Here is a 22,130-nt window from a genome sequence, read left to right as displayed (position 1 = left end):
GGATTGCCCAAGATGCATGGTGGACACACGCTGTGACCTTGGTATCCCTTACTAGGGCACGAATAAATAAAAGAAGAATTAGAGATGTTGAAATTGGAAATAAAACCTGGGTTTTTCACCATAACCCAGAACAAGAAAACTTAATTGTAGGTTTAATTCGAGACTTTGGAGAAATGCAGAATGTTTCTAAAATCACTGCTTGTTTACCTCTGCCTCGAGCAGCGGGAGAACCAATTCCATGGGGAATAGTTCCCGTCACTGATTTGCCTGAGGCATATGTAAATGTAACTTGGAGCTGTAGATTGGTTCCTAATGAGTACTATGACTGGAAAGAGGGTTGTATGTTGGTCCGGAGGGTTACTGAACACCAATGCAGGCAGATGCCAGGATATTATGCATGGCTGACAACATCAAGAGGTAATAAGTGTGTTGTTTCAGGGCCTGTTTCAGAACCGTGTAACAAAGTGACTCTCAAGGAACAAAAGATTAGAGAGGAAGAAGTCTGTCAAAATGTTACCCAGACCCAGTCTTTAGAAGACGAATGGGGAACAATTTGGGGACCAAGCCTTTTAGAAACATATAGCTACTTAGGACAAGTTAATTGGTGCATACAATGGACAGGAAGTAAAAACCAGACTTACACTGAGGTAATGAACCTCCAGACTACCAGACGGGAGAAGAGGGACCAAAAAGACATTTGGAATTGTACCCAAGTAATCACATGTGACACACCACAAGATAAAATAGGGCTCGTACCAGTAAGAGTCTTGCTAAAATGGGGATGTGAATGTCAAGGATACAACCACACAATTACAGACCAAATTCAAGGAGATAAAAATGGGAAGAGAAACATCAGTTGTAAATCTACTACTATCAGAAGTCCAGGAAACCTAGTTTGGGTTATGGGGCATGGAAAATGGACCACCCATATGCCAATAGATGGGCCTGTCACACAAATTACTTTAGGAATTCCGACCTTATGTCCGTTTTGGAAACAGTCTAATTTGACTCGACAATCAGCTAGGACTAAACGAGACTTGGATGATGAAAACGAATGGCATGAGCCAACCAGTGGAGTTAAATTCGGGTGGGCTTTGGAATCCTTGTTTGCACCTGTAGCTTCATATCGGAACAGGGATATGCTCTACAAACTAATGGGGCAGACTGAAAGATTGGCAGCAGCCACTAAGAAAGGATTTAAAGATTTCAATATTCAGTTACAGGCTACCACAAGAATGACATTACAAAATAGAATGGCTCTTGACATGCTCTTACTGAAGGAACATGGAGTGTGTGGATATTTGAGCCAGAGAATTGATCATTGTTGCATCCATATCCCAAATGTAACTATTGATGTGGAAAAGGACATTTCACAATTAGAACAAATAGAAGACAAAACAAAAGATCTCGAAAGGGAAGCAGAACATAATTGGATTGGAGAAGTGTTTAGCTCTTTAGGACTCCAGGTGTCTGGATGGATATCATCGGTGATTCAGTATGCGATAATGTTTTTGATTTTGATTCTAATTATTTTTGGAGTTTATAAATGTATTTTAGGAACCATTGGAAGGGAGCGCCTACATACCCGAAGGCTGATCAATGCAATGACCAGGAATGCAACGTCTTCCACACCTCCTCCAGCAAATAGAGAAGAAAGACTTTGAGATTTGAGCATCCTTGCAACTTGAAAATTGAAGAATGCTCAAAAGGGGGGACTTGTTGCAAAACTATGAATAAAAACTTTAGTAGTAGTCATGCTAAGGCTTGGAGGGATCAGTAGGCCTGAGTGTAAACACTGTTGTGTAGCGAAGTTGCCAGTAGCGATCAAAAGGATCAATAGAGCATACTGATGAGGGGAGAAAGACTTGTCTAAGGAATGTAGCTATAGAACAGTTTGTTTATTTAAGTAATCTGCTAAGTGGAGTGTGTGACTTATCTAATAGGGTGTAGTAGATTAATGATGATAAAGAATGTTCAGTTAACGAAAAACAAAGTCACAATGTAATCATAAATCAGGTTGATGTGTCTAGAAATCAAATTCGTTAAGATGAAGCAATTTGGAAAGAAAACATATATATACTCAGTGATTTGTAGCAGGTTTGGGGCTCTGACTTTGGACATTAGTCCTCAGGTCCCCAGGGCCCTCAATAAAGCACCGCATAAAATAACTTCGGTTGTTTTGTGTTTCCTCGGTTCGGGCAACAATATTGATGCCTAAAATGCTGGTAAAAATTGAGATGCAGATATTGCAGTATAGGAAAAAGGGTATTACCTTGGTTTAATAGGATCTCAGGTGCACTATGACGAAAAGAGAGAGCCACGGTATCATGCGTATACAATTTATGGACTTCATCGATTAGCATACCTATCTAAAATTCTCCAATAAGAAACCTAACAAATGAAGTAATTGCCCCCTTATTCTAATTACCTCCCTGTCATGGGTTTGAGACAGGACCTTGCCAGAAGGACACACGAAAAGAGGGCAACCAGGCTTCAAGCTTAAAGTTGCAAAAGGTGATTTAATTACTTAACAGAATTGGAGGATAAATGCAAGGCAAAAATAAACTTTTCATACATTATTTTGTTCACTCCCCCCTCCTTCTTACGAACCTATAGTATTCACCCCCTTTACTCCTTTACAATCCACAAGCCAGGTGGGGGGGGGGGGCAGGGTGTGGGGCCTCTTTTCAGTCCACAGAGCAGATTCTCAAATTTATTCATCACCACAATTTTTCTACTACAAATACTCTTTATCTCTACTTGTTTCTCTCTCTCTCTTCCCAGACAGTTTTCTGCTCTCACCCCTGTCAGAAAAAAATATAACTTTAGAAATTTTATTGTATCTCTCTAGCTATCTTTAATTGACTTTACTTAGAGAAAGGAGCTTTTCTTTAGTTTTTTTAGAGATATAGTATCACCCTACGGAGATGGGATTAACATACCACGGATTGGGAGTAAACCCCGAAGATAACCAGAAAGATAAAGACCATTAACAGAACATCCTCGAGACATTGTGGCACCAACTGGACATCCACAGGTCATGGGGTTATCACAGACATTCGCCAGATACCATCTGCAGCAAGGGTTTTGACTGTATAAAATTCGGGAGAAAATTCTCTGAGGCTATGTGTTCTTGGAATGTTTTCCTAGGCACATCCTGGCCAGCAAATAAAGTAATGCCTGATTCTCTATCACTTCAAATACAGTGTTAGAGGGTATTTCTTATTTTCCCGCAGATTCGGTGACAATTTTTGGCGACCACGAAGGGACGGGGCTGTTGATCACTCCACGGACTCCGGGAACGTGAGTGTCTCCCCAGCGCGCACGGAGATTTCATCCAGGAGACCTCTCAGTCCCTGGAATCCGGTGAGTTCAACACAAGATCCCGTGGTTTTTTTTTTTTTTTTTTTTGTTAAGGCATTACTTTGGGGTAAAATACAAGGGTGATGGTTTAATTAGATACTGGAAAATCACTAGTGATACATGCATGTTTTCTCGGTTTCTTAGTTTGAGTCTAGGCGCCGAATCCCTGTGTTTCCGAGTTAAAGTCTCGGTTGCCTTGGTTACGAATTTGAGTCTCGGTGTCATCTTCCTGTGTTTCTGAGTTCGAGTCTCGGTCGCGTTTGTTCCCAGTTCGAGTCTGGGTTGTCTCAGTTCCGAGTTTGAGTCTCAGAGCCCGGTGTGTGAGTTTGAGTCTCAGCTGCTTTAGTTCCGAGATAGAGTCTCGGATCGTGTCGGTTCTGAGTTAGAGTCTCGGTGTCCAGCCGCCGCGCGGTTTCGGGTTTGAGTCCCGATACCTAGTTAAAACGCAATTGCAGAGTGTTTTGGAGTTCAAGTCTCCTGCCTAGGTTACTGTGAAAAGTTTTTTTTTTAACAGAGTTTGCTCCGGTGCTTTTGAATTTTTGAATGCATGTGAGTGTACTGTGTGTGTGCAAATTACCTGTTAACTTGTGTTTTACCGGTATAAAAACCCACGCGGGGACGCCCGCGAAATATAAATAACTTGCTGAGTGTTGAAACATTCTGAGTGATTGTGGAATCGTTGTGTGAGCTTAAGTATACCTCTGCGACATCTATGTGTGTGTAACTGGCATAGTTGGTAGCTACACAATTCAATATGGGTTCAAAGGTATCTTCACCTACTCGGGAAGGAGGTATACCCAGGAGTTCACCCCTGGGTTGTATTTTACAAAATTGGAAAAAGTTTAAAGGCCCCTCTTTAACCCGTAAACAGTTAATAGAATACTGTAACCGCTGGTGGCCGAGTTATGTATTAGATAAGGAAGAATGGCCTTGTAACGGGTGTTTAGATTCTGAAACAATCCTGCAGCTAATGCTATATTGCCGGAAAAAGGAAAAGTGGAATGAAATACCTTACATAGATTTGTTTTGTGAGTTGAAAAATGACTTAGATTTACGGAAGAAATGTGGTTTGCTACCTAGGGAAACAAAGCAGTCTGTGATACTGGCTTTAAAGAAGGTTAATAAAAGTGAATCTCTGGAATATAGTTGTGTAGAATGTTGTGGTGGAAAGAAGTGTCAGAAGCATGATTCTGTAGAAGAAGAGATTGAATTTTTAGTTTCCCCTCGAAGAAGGGAAAGGGGGGGCAGCCGCTGGGGAGCCTCCCGCAGCACGGGATGAAGAGGGAGCGAGTGGGCATGCTGAAGGTGAAGGGATGTTGAGTCCGGTGGCAAGTAGAACCCGAAATGGAATAAGAGACAGGAATGGGGAAAGGGGGGTAATTCAAGCGCCACTTCGGCAGGCTGCTGGGGCAGAAGGACCAGTTACTGTTAAGGTGCTGTTTTCAGTAGCAGATTTAAGATCCTGGAAAGAGCTTGCAGGATCATACAGGGAAGATCCTGAGAAAGTAGCTAAGATTTTCGAGACTATTATTAGAACACAGGACCCAGACTGGTTAGACATTCAAGTGGTATTGGATTCTCTGCTAACCCAGGGGGAGAAAGTTATGGTGTTGGCAAAAGCAAGAGAAGAAGCAGAGAGACTCCATGCTCAGAATGCTCAGCCAGGAACCTTAGATCAGCATTTCCCACAGACAGATCCGCGGTGGGACCCCAATAACCCAGGGCACAGGGAACTATTGACTCGGTATCAGAGGTTGATTACGTTTGGCATAAGACATGGTATTCCAAAAGCTATAAATATATCAAAGCTGTATCAAATAGTCCAAGGAAAAGATGAACCCCCTTCTGACTTTTATCAGCGACTTTTAGATGTGGCCAGGAAATATACTAATCTGGACCCTGAAAGAGAAGGGGATGCATTGCTGTTAACAACAATATTTGTGGGGCAATCTGCTCCAGACATTAGAGTAAAACTTCAAAAATTAGAAGGGGAAGATTCTAGAAATATAAACAAATTACTGGATATAGCCTGTAAAGTTTACAGCAACAGAGAAGACATTAGAGATGCTAAACTCATAGCAGCTATAAGAGGCCAAAGAGACAATCCTCATGACGCCTCAGGGGGAGGCAGTCATCCTGAAACCCCAGAGAGGGGCGGTTACCGGGGAATCCCAAGGAGGGGTGGTTTCCAGGGACTCCCAAGGAGAAGCAGCTCCCGTGAAACGACAGGGAGGGACAGCTTTCATGGCCTGGGTAAAGATCAGTGTGCAAATTGTAAACAAGTTGGTCACTGGCAGCGCGACTGCCCATTTAAAAATGGACACACCCCTAACGAAACTGTAAGACTTTTAGAGTTAAATGAAGCATGACGGGGACTGGGGAAGTCATCCCCAGCTGACCCCCTGGTTACTCTGACGTTGGGGAACGAACAAGTTAATTTTCTAGTAGACACGGGTGCAACTTACTCAGTTCTAAACACTTGCAAAGGGGCTCTTAACCAAAACACTGTAAATGTCACAGGTGCCACCGGGAAAAGCGAAAACTTGCCATTCTTTCAACCTCTAAAATTTAAAAGAAGAAAAATGTGGTTAACTCATCAATTTTTATATATGCCTGAATGCCCAATGCCTTTGCTCGGAAGAGATATTTTAAGTAGGTTAGATGCAAAAATAATATTTAAAAATGGACAAATACAAGTGTGTATTCCCGAAAGTAAAGCTCTGGAAGCCCAAATTTTTATGTTGTTACAGCAAGCAGACACTACAGAGGAGATCCCAGAGGAAGTGAACAAGGCTGTCAATCCATCAGTGTGGGCCACTGACATTCCAGGGAGATCAAAAGCAGCAGAACCAGTAAGGATACAACTAAAACCTGATGCAAAACTGGTAAGGCAAAAACAATACCCTTTAAAGTTAGAAGCCAGACAAGGATTAGAAACACTTATTGCAAAATTCCTACAACATGGGCAATTGAGAGAATGTGAATCAGTATACAACACTCCTATCTTACCTGTAAAAAAGCCGCATACTAATGAATACAGACTAGTACAAGACCTCAGAGCCATTAACAAAATAGTGCAAGACATTCACCCAGTGGTATCAAACCCTTACACACTTTTAACCAAAATCAAAGAGTCTGATGAGTGGTTCACTGTCTTAGATCTTAAGGAAGCTTTCTTCTGCATACCCCTTGATAATGAAAGTCAACCTCTGTTTGCTTTTGAGTGGAAAAAACCCCTCAACAGGTCGTAAAACTCAATTAACTTGGACTGTTCTTCCACAAGGCTTTAAAAATAGTCCCACTTTGTTTGGTAGCCAACTAGCAAAAGAATTAGAAACATGGAAATTAATGAATGAAGAAATCACTTTGCTGCAGTACGTTGATGATATCCTGATTGCTGCAAAGACTAAAGCAGACTGTGTTGAAATGACTATAAGTTTACTAAACTTTCTGGGACAAGCTGGTTACAGGGTATCCAAGAAGAAGGCCCAAATCGCCAAAGAACACGTAACCTATCTGGGATTCACCATCTCCCGGGGTAAGCGAAGTCTCGGGACTGAAAGAAAGGAAGCTGTGGAAAGCTGGCTTCTAGAGAAGGGACACGCAGATGTAGATAGATTGCTTCTTAACAAGCCGCTTCTTAACAATAGCCATATTCAGCCAACTATTAATTAGATACCTTCGTCCAATCAGCGATCTAGGTCACCATGACTTTCCTGCAACATAGAAGTCGTGGGAGCCGTCGAGAATGCGTTAATTGGTAGCAAATATGCAGAAATCAGGCACTATAGATAAACATAGATACATGTTAAGGCAAGTAGCCAAACTTAGGGCGTGGAAGTATATAACCAATAGTATTGTATGATTACAGAATATGCATGATTTAGTTAACTACACTATAAAACTGTATGCTGTAAATCAATAAACCGAAGCTTGTAGTAAATCCATATTGGATTGTCAAGCCTCCGTGTCTCGGCAGGAAGCCATCTGTCAGATTCCGGAGCCAAGGTCTGTACATGAGTTACGAACCTTCCTAGGGATGGTGGGCTGGTGTCGTTTGTGGATTCCTAATTATGGGCTTCTGGTAAAGCCCTTGTATGACGCCCTGAAAAACTCAGAAGAAATACTAGAATGGACTCCAGAATGTCAAACAGCTTTCAGAGACTTAAAAAGAGCCCTGATGTCTGCCCCTGCATTAGGATTGCCTGACCTGACCAAACCCTTTGAACTGTTTGTGCATGAACGTTTGCACCTTGCTTTGGGAGTGCTGGTTCAGAGGTTGGGCACAAGCAAAAGGGCTGTGGGATATTTTTCTAAACAGCTAGACAATGTGAGCAAGGGGTGGCCCAGCTGTCTTCGAGCTGTGGCAGCAACAGTCCTTCTGATACAAGACGCTCGGAAACTGACAATGGGCCAGAAAATGACTGTCCATGTCCCACACATGGTTATCTCCATCCTGGAACAAAAGGGGGGCCACTGGTTATCCCCTAGCCGAATGCTTAAATATCAAGTGGTTCTATTGGAACAAGATGATGTGGAGTTAAAAACTACAGCTGCCCTTAACCCAGCTATGTTCCTTGAAGGTGCACTAGATTACGAAGGGGCCATACAACATGACTGTCTTCTAACTATTGAACAAGTTTATTCCAGCAGAGAAGATTTGAAGGACACTCCACTGGAAAATCCAGATTGGGAACTCTTCACAGATGGTAGCAGCTTTGTGCAGGAAAGAAAACGAAAATCCAGGTATGCTGTAGTAACTCAGACTGAGGTAATTGAAGCTAATCCATTACCTGTTAACACCTCCGCACAAAAGGCTGAACTCATTGCACTGCAGCGAGCCTTAGAGTTGTCTAAAGGTAAGAAGGTCAACATATGGACTGATTCTAAATATGCATTTGGAGTGGTACATGCTCATGGAGCTATCTGGAAAGAACGAGGGCTCCTCTCAGCACAAAGATCTCCTATTAAGTATGGAGATATTATTAAACAACTTCTGGATAGTGTTCAGCTACCAATCCAAGTGGCTGTTATGCACTGTAAAGCTCATCAATTTGGAAATACACCAACTAATGTTGGAAACAGATTGGCAGATAAAACTGCTAAAGAGGTGGCAGAGAAAAGCATCCTTATAGTTGTTCCATCAAAATCCATGAACCTTCCACAAGTAACCCCGGAATACCAAACCCATGATAAAATGTTAGCTGAACACCTAAAAGCCCACCTAAACTCTGAGGGGTGGTGGGTGACACCACAAAAACAAGTTATAGTACCTCAAGCAGTAATGAGACAAATAGCTGAAGACAAGCATAAGGAAACACATTGGGGGGCAGAAGCTATTATTGATAGCTTAAAGCCACAAGTAGTCAGTGTAAGAATGACTGGAATCATTAAAAGTATTGTTGGGAAATGTAAAATATGCTTGCAGAACAATCCTCAGTCCTACAAAAGACCTTCTCCTGGAACCACAAAAAGAGGAAATTGTCCAGGTGACTATTGGCAAATTGATTTCTCTGAATTACCTCGGCAAGAGAGATTTCGATACCTGCTAGTTTTGGTTGATACATTTTCTGGATGGCCTGAAGCTTTTCCCTGTTGCACCAACAAATCTAGAGAGGTTACTAAAATATTGTTAAAAGAAATAGTACCTCGGTTCGGAGTCCCCTTAGGAATGTCCTCTGATAGGGGACCCCATTTCATCGCAGATATTGTGCAAAACCTGTCCAAAACTTTAGGAATCAAATGGGATTTACATACTCCTTAGAGACCACAATCCAGTGGCAGAGTTGAAAGAATGAATCAAAGTCTAAAAAGACAAATGAGTAAAATCTGTCAGGAAACCTCGCTTAAGTGGCCACAGGCTCTGCCTTTAGCTTTACTTAGAATCAGAATTCAGCCAAGTTCCAAAGAAAATGTAAGCCCATTTGAAATCCTGTATGGAAGACCTTACCAAACTGTGATGGTTCCTGGGGAAAATCATGTAATGGGTGATCATCATTTGAAAGAGCATGTAATTTCCTTGGGAAAAACACTTTCATCGCTGCATAAGTTTGTCGTTTTAGCCTCACCAGTTCCATTGGATATTCAAGTGCACCCTCATCAGCCAGGAGATTGGGTTTACGTCCGGTCGTGGAGTGAAGAACCCCTTCAGCCCAAGTGGAAAGGACCCTATCAAGTTCTATTAACTACTCATACAGCAGTAAAAACAACTGGTGGAGACTCCTGGATCCATTACTCGCGAATCAAACCAGCCCCAGACCCAGAAGAAACACTCTGGACAGTGCGACAAACAACTAATCCATTGCAGATAAAGCTGCAACGAAATCAGAGACGCTAAGATGGGAAATACTAAATGGTTTCTTTTATATTTTCGGAATAATTTTGTCTGGCTAATTTTGTCTGGAATAGTCAACCATCCCAGCAAGGCCTTGAAACTGACAAACCCAGGCTCAAATCCCGGATGGGTAAGTGAGCGCACAAAGAAAGGTAGTGATATGTATTTTTCCTCTAACATGACACATTGAACAAATACTACCTGACCCCTGGAAGAGAAACTCACACCTGAAACTCATGCAAGCTGTAACTCTGATAAACAGCAGCAACTGCTGGATTTGCTCTCAGTTTCCCACCCACTCAGACGAAAGTATACAACTAATGGGACTTCCCATCCCAAACACATTCTCCAATAGCTTTCCCCCAGTTGATGTAATGCACCTTTTTAAAGAAAAGGTAACACGCAACACCTTAGATAAACAAATCCTATCAGTAAAATTAACAGCTGTGAATGCCTCTTGTGTTCAGAGATGTCCAGAAAAATCAGGGGCAACCCCTCTAAAACAAACAAAGTCACCTAATTGTATGTCGAAAATAATGGTAGGAAATTACCCGAAATGTAATTCATACTTAGATGTAACAAATAAAAGTATCCTAAATACACAATGGTGGCCTATTCCTGATAACATAGGATACTACTGGCTATGTGGGAATTCAGCTAGAAAAGCTCTGCCACCTAAATGGCAAGGAATATGCACTATTGAGACTGTGGTACCAGAAATAGATATCATTAGTAAATCAGAATTCCCCAAAGGACATCTGCGATCCTTTATTATGCGACATAAACAAACTCTAAATTCATTAGTTGAAAAGTCCTCTGGATTTGACAAGTTTATGAGAGGACTTGTACCATGGTTAGGAGTACCTGAATTAGAAAAGGCCATCGTAAACATCTCTGGAGTTATTGAGCAAATAGAAAACCCAACCAGTGATGCAATTGGTGCTTTACAACAAGAAGTCACTAGCCTTTCTAATGTAGTCAAAGAAAATCGAATGGCCCTAGATCTGATTCTTGCTTCCAAAGGTGGAGTGTGCACAGTCATTAATACCAGCTGCTGTGTGTACATAGATCAGACCCAGAGAGTACAAACTGACTTAGAAGAAATAAGGAAAAATTCTGAAATTTTTCAAGAAATCCAAAAGAACCAGGGAGTAGATATATTTGACTAGATTACATCATGGATTCCAAATCTGAATGCGATCATAAGAAAACTAATTGGCATTGCTATCATAGTTCTGACCTTAATAGTTGGCGTATGGATCTTAATCCAAATTTGCAAATTAGGGTGTAAAACATTGTGCAAACTTAATAAAAACAAACTCATATAAAAGTCTAAAGTTTAAGAAACATCTCTAAGGATGGCTGACTATTCCGAGAATAATTTTGTTTTGTTTTAATTTTTGTTATTTGAATTAACTTAGTTTAGATGATAAGTTAAGTGGAAGTGACCTTAAAGAAATTATGGTCACTTCCAAAGGGGGGAATTGTCAGAAAAAAATATTACTTAAGAAATTTTATTGTATCTCTCTAGCTATCTTTAATTGACTTTACTTAGGGAAAGGAGCTTTTCTTTAGTTTTTTTTAGAGATATAGTATCACCCTAAGGAGATGGGATTAACATACCACGGATTGGGAGTAAACCCCGAAGATAACCAGAAAGATAAAGACCATTAACAGAACATCCTCGAGACATTGTGGCACCAACTGGACATCCACAGGTCATGGGGTTATCACAGACATTCGCCAGATACCATCTGCAGCAAGGGTTTTGACTGTATAAAATTCGGGAGAAAATTCTCTGAGGCCATGTGGTCTTGGAATGCTTTCCTAGGCACATCCTGGCCAGCAAATAAAGTAATGCCTGATTCTCTATCACTTCAAATACAGTGTTAGAGGGTTTTTCTTATTTTCCCGCAGATTCGGTGACAATTTGATTTTAATTCTTAAGCGAAAAGCTTTAAATTTCTGCTGTTTGATAATAATGTAATTAAACGTATTTAATCGATCAGATGTCTCAGAGAAAATTCTAAGGCAGTTGTAGACATAGTTAGCTTCAAACATTTTCACTAAAGCAATCCAGGTTTTGCCTTTAATATATAGAATCATAAAATATCCTGACTTGAAAGGAACCCACAAGGATCATCAAAGTCCAGCTCCATATAGGAACATTTGCCTAGTTCAAAGAAAATTATTTCCTGAAAGGCAGTTGGTTAACTTATCTGGATTACAAAGTACCTTTTGAATGGAGAAAAGGAACATGCATACTCTTCTGGATTTTGAAAATATTTCTGTTGAATTAGATAAAGTTTCTAGTATCAGAATGCTTCAAACTTGTTACTGAGTTTGCTTTGGTTGGAGAAGCTCCATCTTTAAAGAAAGCTAGTTAAAAGAATAGGTGATTGTTTCAATAGAGCTTGGAAGTAATAATGATAATGGAGCTTGTGCAGTGTAACTAGTTAAATAATATAGTTATTATGGAGTGAAATCAACTTTTAGGTAATGAAGAAAAATGGATTTGGGGATAGAACTGAAAAGTAACCTTTAAATCTATAAGGTATGGGAGGGGATCTGATCTGATGGTTATAGTACATAAAAACAGCTCACATGATTGTTGGAGGTTAGGATTTTTTTCATTTTGTTTTCGTTCTCTTAGGGAATTTTGTCCCACCTGTTGCTAAGAGACCCTAACTACCGGTACTTAAGAGAGACAAAAGATATAGCCAGGGTGGGGGGCAGGAGAGGAAGAGCAGAGCAGAGCAGAGCAGAGCAGAGCACAGCACAGCACAGCACAGCACAGCACAGCACAGCACCTCACCTCGCCGCTCCTAGCTCTCTTGTGCTCTGGGTATCGGAGGGGATAGTCGAGCTCCTGTTTGCTGTGAGAGGGTTCTCTGTGACTGCCAGAGCCCAGCTCTGCGCTTCTTCCTTACTGGGTGAGCTTTTGTTTGTAAGAGCAGCTGTTTGAACTGGGACCGTATTAACACCAAATTTTCACTGGGGAGGACTTTTACCATCTACTCGGATGCCTCAGGGGAAACCCAGGACCCTTTTTCCCTACAGAGGAGTTCGGCTGCCAGTCCCTAGCCCTGCTGGTTTTTTCTGCCGCTGCCTCGGGTTGTTTTCTGTGATTTGCCCCAAGCGAGCCCAGAGACACTTCAGACACAAAGTCAGAAAAGTGGGTATTTGCTTTATTCGGTGCACCGGGTGTGGGGGAATTCACTCCTCCAAACACACACCTCGGTACCTCCAAAGACACAGTGTTATTGGTAAAATTCATGAAAATTCATCACATTCCCCAGGATAGGAGTGGTTATACAAATGATTTCTCGGAAGTCATTAATATCATTAGCATGTGCACCACACATGCTCTGTATGTCCCAGTGGTCTTTGGAGACCCCCAAAGTAACCTTCAGATGAAGGCCCCAAAAGTCTTCATCACAATGCACTTTTCACCTTTCTCTCTGGAGCATGTGTCGTCCTTCGTGGGATGATTCAATGATTTCTTGTGCTGGCTTTAAACAGATTCTTTTGTTTGTCTTATCTTGATAAGATTAAGGGAATCCTGTTTTTCTAGGTTTTAGAATTCACATATTCTGTCTCTCAATAGTTAACTTGAGTTACCTATTGATTACCCCTTTCTCATCTGCTACCCTGTAACCCCGCACCCCGCCTTCCGGGACACACTATGGTTCCTGCCAGAGCTGCAGAGTTTCTGCCACCTCTTGCTTGCTCCCCCGGGTGAGCCAGCCCTGCTGTTCCAGCTTGCTGCTCTGAGCTCCCTGCTGCACCCTGTAATAAATTACAATCAGTTTAGTTCACGAACTATTTGAAAAGGGTGATGGTTTTTAAATTGCCTTTCCATTTATTTTTAAACAAGCTGGTGGCTCCACGTAGCCTTCCCTCACAACCCCCCCACAGGATGCGGGCAAGCGGCATCACCCAACCCCCACAAGACAGATATGAAAGGAATTTGACTCAGGGATCATAAAACCTCCCCCTACCAAGAGCTTGGTGCAACCCCCACGGAGGGGGGAGGCTACCAGGAGGCCCAGTGACAGCCACACAACGCAGAGCACGCCAGCCTAGACGACTCAGCAGCCAATCAAGGATTCACAAAGAGACGCCAATCAAGACATATGGAGGAAATGGGACACCAAGGGTTATAAAAATCAGCACTCTGTGGACCAGCGTGCGGTGCATAGAGGTATGCTTGAACCTCTGCCCGTCCAGCGCTGACTTGACTGATATCCGCTTACTTTTAATTAATAAATTTTTTTTAATTGGATCTACGTCTCTGATTGGATAATGAAGCTCAATTTATAACACACCCTGTTCTGCCATCCAGCCTACCCGCCATTACCCATGTGAGAGAGGGAGCTGAACCCACGCCGCAGCGCCCCCTGCAGCTGTGTGGGGGAATCATCACACCTGCCCTGCCTGGCTGGGAGCCCAACAGCGCCCCTGCCAGCTGTGACTGTAATTGCACCAAAAGGAAGGTGCCTGGCAGCCCAAAGAAAGCTGTCACTGGGTTTCTGGTCTGTTTTTTGTTGCTACTGTTGTTGTTGCTTGTTTGCCTCGTTATAGATACTAGTAAAGAACTGTTATTCCTTTTCCCTTCTCTTTGCCTGAAAACCCTTGATTCCAAAGTTATAATAATTCGGAGGGGAGGGGGTTCACATTCTCTATTCTACGGGAGGTTCTCGCCTTCCTTGGCAGACACCTGTCTTTCAAACCAAGACAATTATTTTTTTGTGCTAGTCACCATATGTGGTTTTTTTTTCATTTGTAATTCTACTAAATGTGAAAGCTGTTGATCACATTTGCAAAACTGTTACTTATTGTAGTGAAAGTATCTTGTCTTAAATGGAAAAGACAAGGATTATATCTTAATTATATAACCTATTTGAACAGTTGACTGGCATAAAAGAGATGATACATTTTACATAGACAATTAAGGCAGGTAATGTGTTTGAAGGCCTACTGGAAGGAGAAAGGGATGGCAAAATGACATTCTAATAAAGTATTTAGGTATTGTATGGAGCTCGTGAGGACTTGAGAACAAAAACCCTAAATGCTAAATCTTACAAATTTCCCCAGTCATTGAACCATTAGGTGTTTTGTTGGGTTTTTTTGACAGAAACACCACCTCCAGGATATATCAGCGAAGATGGAGAAACAAATGACCAGCAGTTGAACCAAAGCATGGATACAGGTAACTACTTTCAAAACTTGGGATTACTAGCTGTGATCACTCTGCATAGCAGCATGAATTCAGCCTAAAAGATGATGGCAGTTTTTCTCTGTACAACCTAGTGTTTTCTGTTTAAAATATCACTTTCAGTCTTTAGTGAACAAATTAATACTTTGTTAGGGGAATGCTTTTAAAATGTTCTGTGCCATATTAAGTACATTACATTTGTTCTGTAACAAAAACATACAGGTCTAATTAAGTCTTTATCAGATTTTAATAGTTGATTTGTTTTAACCATCCCCAACTTTACCTTCTGGAAATTGAAGCAATATGTCTGTTGGCTTAAACAAGTTACAGACTCTGCATTTTGAGAACCTTTCTCTTACCTCTGGCACCTTATCACTTCTGCCATGTTTCAAATCAGTTCTTGTATGGAAGGCTCTATGGAAAGAGTAGTAGAAATATTAAGCACCTGTGCCTTTGTATGAAAGAGTTTCTAGATAATGTGGTTGGCTTTAGACTTGGTCAAAGAACAGTTAATGTGCTGGAGAAGAACATCCTGCTATGTGCTGGCAGACTTGAGTGTATTTGGTTAGCCAATGTTAGCAATCTTTTCCAGTTAGTTGGCATCAACTGCACCAGTTTCTGAAAGAACTGCAATATTTTCCCACTATGTGATAATGGGTACCTTAATTTAAAAAGCCTGATATCAGCAATCATTGTAGGAATGATTCTGTGCAAAGCCTCTTTGTATTTTGTCTACAAGTGCACAAATTTTGTTGGAGAGTTCATGTTTTTCTAAATTTTTTCCTTCCTCCTTCCAGGAAAGAATAATCTCAAATGAGGAAATCCAGCTTGTTCTTCTAGAGATAAACCCTCTCCTTTGAGAATAGAGGCAATATCTTGCTTGTCTCGTCCACTTTTTCTTAGCTTTTTTTTCCACTGAATTTGGGAAGAAGTCACTACCGTCTCACTGGGCTGAAGCACCTCTCTTATGAAGACAGTCTGAGAGAGTTGGGGTTGTCCAGCCTGGAGAAGAGAAGGCTCCAGGGAGACCTTAGAGCACCTTCCAGTACCTAAAGGGGCTACAAGAGAGCTGGAGAGGGACTTTGGACAAGGGCATAGAGTGATAGGACAAGGGGGAATGGCTTCTAACTGACAGAGGGCAGGGTTAGATTAGATATTGGGAATAAATTCTTTCCTGTGAAGATGGTGAGGCACTGGCACAGGTTGTCCAGAGAAGCTATGGCTGCCCCGTCCCTGAAAGTGTTCAAGGCCAGGTTGGATGGGGCTTTAAGTAACCTGGTCTAGTGGAAGGTGTCCCTGCCTATGGCAGGGGGTTGGAACTAGATGATCTTGAAGGTCCCTTCCAACCCAAACCATTCTATGATTCTGTGACAAGCACATAAATAAAGCTATGTTCACAGAGTGGGCATGAAATAAAAGCTCTGGCAAATACAACACTAAGATGTTAATTGAGTCTTTATGAGGAGGGGTAGGGTCCCGTGAGTCTAGAAAATTAAATCCAGTCTTAATTCACAATAAGTGTGTTATATGCTGGAAAAGTGGTGTTAGGATTTCTGAGGTTTCTTATTCCAAAGAATTTCAATGTAAAACTATATCTAGATAATGGTTATTCCTACCTATCTGAAATAACAAGGGTCATTTGCTCTGAAACAATCTGTATTGCTTCAACAGGATCTCCAGCAGAGCTGTCTCCTAGTAGTCTTTCTCCAGTTAATCATAGCCTGGGTAAGCTGGAAATACTTTTAATTGTTTCTCTGTGTGATGACTCTTCTTTATGTATATATTACATTAAAACTGAAAATGTACTTAAAAAATTAAGAACTGTATTAGGAGGAGACTATTGGGTTGGCTTCCTGATGATAAACATAATAGGGCTGGGTAAATAACTTCTTAACTAGTGCTCTATTTCTGTAACTGTTGAGTTCCTAGCAAAGAGATAGAATAATATGGTTCTGTGTGCAGGACTAGCATTTATAAAATAAATAGTTTAAAGGATGTTAGCCAATCCATAGTGCTGCCCAGACTTGCTGACTCCCTTGTATATATGTTCTGCTACTCTTCTCATGTACTGTTTTACCTGTAACTGCAACACAATTATTGCTCCCACATTAGTTGCCCACCTGCTTTGATCAGGTGCCATTGCTGTGTATTTGTATAAATGCTTCAGGAAGATCAGACTCCCCTGGGTTTGTTTAAGGAATGATGACAGAAAAATGATGTTCAGAATGCTTAGTAAGTAATTAGGGTAGGTAAAAAGGGGAAGCAGCTCAGGAAAAGCTGAAGATGCACAGGGAAGATTCTGAGCTCTCATAGGGGAGAGTAAAAGGAGCTTAGAACTGCTCTTAGATAAGGAAATGGTATAAGATCTAGTGTAATACAAGGAAACATCATTTTCATATTCATGTTTTTTCCATTCTGTGGTTCAGTGTTTGATAGTTTAATCTTTTCTTTAACATTGCCAAAATGTTTGCAAGTTATAGAAAAGCAACAAAAATGTCTCAACGTCTGGCACTCACAGCAGCATTAGCCTAATCATTTTGCCAAGCAAAATGCAAGTACTGAACTAAATGAGCTGTGGTCAGGTTAGATCACCCCTTCTTCCCCTCCTCCTTCCTTTGTGTGAAAGTCTAAATTCCATTCTGTTTACTGGAATAGGTAAAAATGACAGCAAGTAAAATATAATTTGAGGTGACTACTGCTGTTGTTTCTGGGAGAGACAAATAGCAGGGCAGATAGATCTCTTTTCAGCCTCGAATTCTGTATTAAGCTTGTTTTTTAATATTTTTTTTTAGACTTACAACCAGTTACTTACTCGGAGCCTGCATTTTGGTGTTCAATAGCATATTATGAATTGAATCAGAGAGTGGGAGAAACCTTCCATGCATCCCAGCCTTCCCTGACTGTAGATGGCTTTACAGATCCATCAAATTCAGAACGGTTTTGTCTAGGTTTGCTTTCCAACGTAAACAGAAATGCTACAGTGGAAATGACAAGGCGACACATAGGTAAAGATCTCTGATCTTTAATTTCATTTTAGACATTAAATTATCTGGAATGATCCAGGTAGTATGGGCAGATATGTGCTTTGGGTTTCTTTCACCCTTGTGCAGCCAGCCATAGAACTTCTCTCTTGGGGCTTGCCATGGAGAGCTTGCTCTCTCTTGCTAAGGACAGAAGTGGAAAGACAGGGAGGTTGCTGCTTCTGAAATTGGGGAGAAATATAGCAGCTTCTGTTACCACAGCCTGTTGCAATTGGGAAGAGATGTAGTGATGACTAGAGTTGAAAGGAGCTCCCTTTCTTCAATCAGCAGTTACTAAGCTGGTGGCGGCAGCAGTCACACAACTGTCAGGATGCAAGTGACACAGGAGGAAGCCACTCAACTGTAGGGGATTTCTGTTGCTCATGTTGCTGTTCTCTGCCTTCTGGAAAAAGATGATGCACCAAAGTATCCCAAGGGGGCAGGTTTTTGGCTTTCAGGCTCCTCGTTGGACTGCTCTGACCTAGGTAGCATTTATATTCAGAGTTGCTTATAATTGAAATTTAAGCTTTAATTGCAAAATATTAGCATGTTGCTTAGTTTATTCTAATTTATAAAATGCAGAATGAACATTAGTAGTACTTGAATGCTTTTCTGAAATGGGAAAAGCTGCAGTTGAGATAACATGCTGTTTTGACATGATTAAGATTTTATTTGTAATGGTTAGTAAAGAATATTGTTTTCTACAATGCAGTGTCTTGGCTTTAGGTTCTTCAATAAACTACCCTTTTTTCTTGGATTCTTTTATTTAGCAACACTCATGAGGTTTTTTGGTTTGATTTTTAGTAAAAAATTCAACCTCTTTACTAGAACCTGCTGATTCCCTCTATGCCAAATCCAAATGCTTGTCTAATAAAAATTTAGATGTACAGAAGCCCAGGCTATGCCTGTGACGACTGATCAAAATGATCAATGATGAGGAAAAGCAAAAATTTAAGGAGCTCTCACTTTTTTTAATAGAGCACTTCACATTTTGTTTGAGACATTTTTTTAAGAAAAGGGGAAATATAAACTGGCCTTTAAAGAACCTGTTAATTATAAATAGCTTTATTTGAGAGCTCAATTGTACATCACTTATCTTCTGCTAGAAATAACCCATACGGGGTTTTTGTTTTTCACTCAGAGAGAGAGAACAATAGTATTTCTTCCGTTTTGGGGTTGGGGGGGGTTGGTTGTTTGGGGTTTTTTTGTAATAGGGCTAAATGAAGTCCTGTTGATTTTGATAAAGTAGTACAGAGAAAGGAGTATGCAGTGGGTTGTGAAATAGTGTGGGTGCATGTAAGCAGAGAGTGTTGAAGTGGTACACTGTGTTTTCCTTTTTTGCCATAGTGGCCTGTGCTGCTTCATATACAACACTTTAATACTAGCACAAGTTTTAACTCTGTTGAACCTAATATTTTTATTTCGATTCTGGTATTTCTTTAAGTAAAATGTTATTTGGTAATGAACACTGCTTTCTAATTTGGATTTGGTTACAAGCCATTACATGGCTGGAAAATTCTATCTCACTCTTGACCAAAAATTATTCTGCTTCTCCTTCAAATATTATGTGTTTGCGGGAGGAAAAATGCAAGTTAATTGTGTTCTGCTCCTGCTACAGCTGTCAGCCCAGCAGTGTTGTCCTGTAGATAATTGATTTCTGTTTCTGTTATAAAGAAAAACCTTGGCCTTCTCTGAAACAAAATACTCTCTTGTTTGTTAATCTGCTTGGGTCATATCATAACTAGAGTTCCTTTGAATTTTGCTACAGGAAGGGGAGTACGTCTCTATTACATCGGTGGAGAAGTTTTTGCTGAGTGCTTAAGCGATAGCGCGATTTTTGTTCAGATCCCCAACTGTAATCAAAGATATGGCTGGCATCCTGCAACTGTGTGCAAAATTCCACCAGGTTAGTATCTTACCAAAGGTCTTGTATAAAAATATTCAGTGAATGTATTCACTGGACATTTGTTTTCCTTTTCATAGTTTTCGTAGTCTTGGGCTTCTGTGTAGCAAACACAAGTATTGATTGTACTCTTTGAATGTTTTTTTCTTTATAGGATGCAACCTAAAAATCTTTAATAACCAAGAATTTGCTGCTCTTCTGGCTCAATCTGTGAATCAGGGTTTTGAAGCAGTTTATCAACTTACTAGAATGTGTACCATAAGAATGAGTTTTGTTAAAGGATGGGGAGCTGAATACAGGTAAGAAACATTTGTTCTAATTTTAGAGTTAATTTTTCTTCTTTCACTAATGCACTATTTCTGTCTGGTTTGAAAGCTGTTCCGACAGGCTTCTTACTGCTACTGTAGACATGCTGTCTGCAAGTTGAAGCCCACATTTTCCCTTTTCTCCCTCATCAGCTATTGAGTTTCTAAGTTATAAAGACCAGAAATTGATTTTAGTATTACAGTCAGCTGTTCAGCAAGGAATGTCGTCAAAGTTCTGTTTCCTCGCTTGGTCCTGCTTGGTTGCTTATTATGGAAAAAACACTTACAATATCTAGAAGTTTCACAGTTTGTGCTGTGAGATTATTTGCTGTTTGTTCGATGTACAGTCATTTTGGTCTCTGTCCTGTTCTGTGTGGAGTATGATTGTCTCAGTTTAGAGACAAGTTTAAGAGAAAATGCTCTGGAATTAGTGTTTCCTGTAAGAGAAGGGTTTCAGCAATCCCTTCCTGCTGATATGAAATGAATATTGGTTGGTGAAAGTGAAAAAAACCAACTGTTTATTTGACAAAGTGCCCGTACAACACGGTGTGGCAGGACACCCCCCTCCCCCTTCTCTCTCTGATCAGTCCCAAGAAATGGATGGCTCAACTTAGGTTGATAGCCTATTCAACAGCTATCTAGTGCTGGCGACTGAAAGTCTGAAAAGACACTCCCCTTTGGAATGTAGAGAGAATGTGAGAAAATTTTCAGTGACTACAAATACACACTTTTATCCTATAAAAAGCTCACGAAATCTCAGAAAGGTAGAAGCTTTCTACATGGACATTGGAGCGTGAAGTAAGCCTTCTCCCCTGAGCTTGGACGCAAGCTCTGTGGTTACTTCCTGAGGGATTGGGTGAGGACGCTGATTTATCCCCAGCTCCAAAAATTGGATTTGGTAAGATCATCGAGTTTCCTAAATTGTATTATTCTGGCTAACTTATAGGTACCTTTCTTAACTTGCATTTCAGCTAGCTCAAGCAAGCATTTCTTAACTTGCATTATAGTTCAAGCAAGCATTTCTTGCATTTTTAACTATTTTTATGGTTCAAGCAAGGTTTTACCCCATAATTGCATTTTTAACTATTGTAGTGTTGCAATTATGTATTCATTGTGTGTTTATGTGTGTCAATCTGTTCTATGTTTGTATGTTTGTTATGTTCTGTGTCAAATAAATGGTATTTTTAGACAAATCGGCCTGATATCAAAGAATCTTGCGAACGGGACTAAATCTTGGGGAACTAGCTATCTTAAAGTCTGTCAAACTGCAAAACACATAAAACTCCTGTCCCCCATGCAAGACACACGGGGAAAAAAATGAGTAGCTGTTATATATTGAACCTTCAGAACCTTACCCACATACACACAGATGCCCACCCACAGCAGAAAAAAACCCCCAAAAATGCCAGGGGAAGGGGAAAAAAACTCTGCCATGTGGAGAGAAGGAACAAAATGGCGGATGGCCTTTGCCTTAGGGGAGGAAGAAGAGTCCATGTCAGGGTTTAATAAATCCATGCAAGACGGGTACGACATAACACCAATGTGATGCAGAAAGTCGCCCAAATTTATTCTTCAGCAGTGCTTCTTTTAAAGCTTTTTACCTTCCGTAGATGCGACACGGAACTTCTACATATGGTTTGTACATGCGCCATGAGATTATACAATTGGTTATAGGTGATAAACAAAGCTAAGCATGCACTATATGATTGGTATATGCAGATTACTAATTTGGGCAATATTTCCTATATTCCTTGGCCAGCAAGTAATTTGTCGCTGTTGAGCCGCTAGCAGAGTAAAGAAGAACCAGTTCTCAGTGGCAAGAAGGAAAGACCTTTATTGTTTTGATTTCATCATATATATAGAGTTTTCAAAGGTCACCCAGATTGGTCGGCCAGAAGCCTCCCCCTAGGCCTGATTGGCCAGGCCTGCACCGTCCAGATCTTGGGACACTGTTTTTAATAACATCCAAACTTTATCTTTATTTATA

The 22,130-nt window shown here is 40.8% G+C and overlaps 1 protein-coding gene and 1 long non-coding RNA gene across 2 annotated transcripts in view; both read left to right on the top strand.

Moving 5' to 3' along the window:
- The window catches only part of LOC146425649 (uncharacterized), a 563,016-nt gene that overhangs the window by 283,660 nt on the left and 257,226 nt on the right, over positions 1–22,130 (top strand). The window lies entirely within an intron of this gene.
- Positions 14,552–22,130, top strand: part of LOC146425651 (SMAD family member 2-like) — a 46,386-nt gene continuing 38,807 nt past the window's right edge. The window contains exons 1-5 of the mRNA XM_085041693.1: positions 14,552–14,909; positions 16,587–16,640; positions 17,708–17,920; positions 19,704–19,841; positions 19,993–20,137. Of these exons, the coding sequence (XP_084897819.1) occupies positions 14,900–14,909; positions 16,587–16,640; positions 17,708–17,920; positions 19,704–19,841; positions 19,993–20,137 (560 nt within the window). The 5' untranslated portion in view covers positions 14,552–14,899. The remainder of the gene's footprint in view (positions 14,910–16,586; positions 16,641–17,707; positions 17,921–19,703; positions 19,842–19,992; positions 20,138–22,130) is intronic.

This window comes from Lichenostomus cassidix, chromosome W (genome assembly GCF_008360975.1).
Source record: "Lichenostomus cassidix isolate B80296 chromosome W, HeHo_3.0, whole genome shotgun sequence".
Taxonomy (NCBI): domain Eukaryota; kingdom Metazoa; phylum Chordata; class Aves; order Passeriformes; family Meliphagidae; genus Lichenostomus; species Lichenostomus cassidix.
This window is presented reverse-complemented; position numbering and strand designations above follow the sequence as displayed.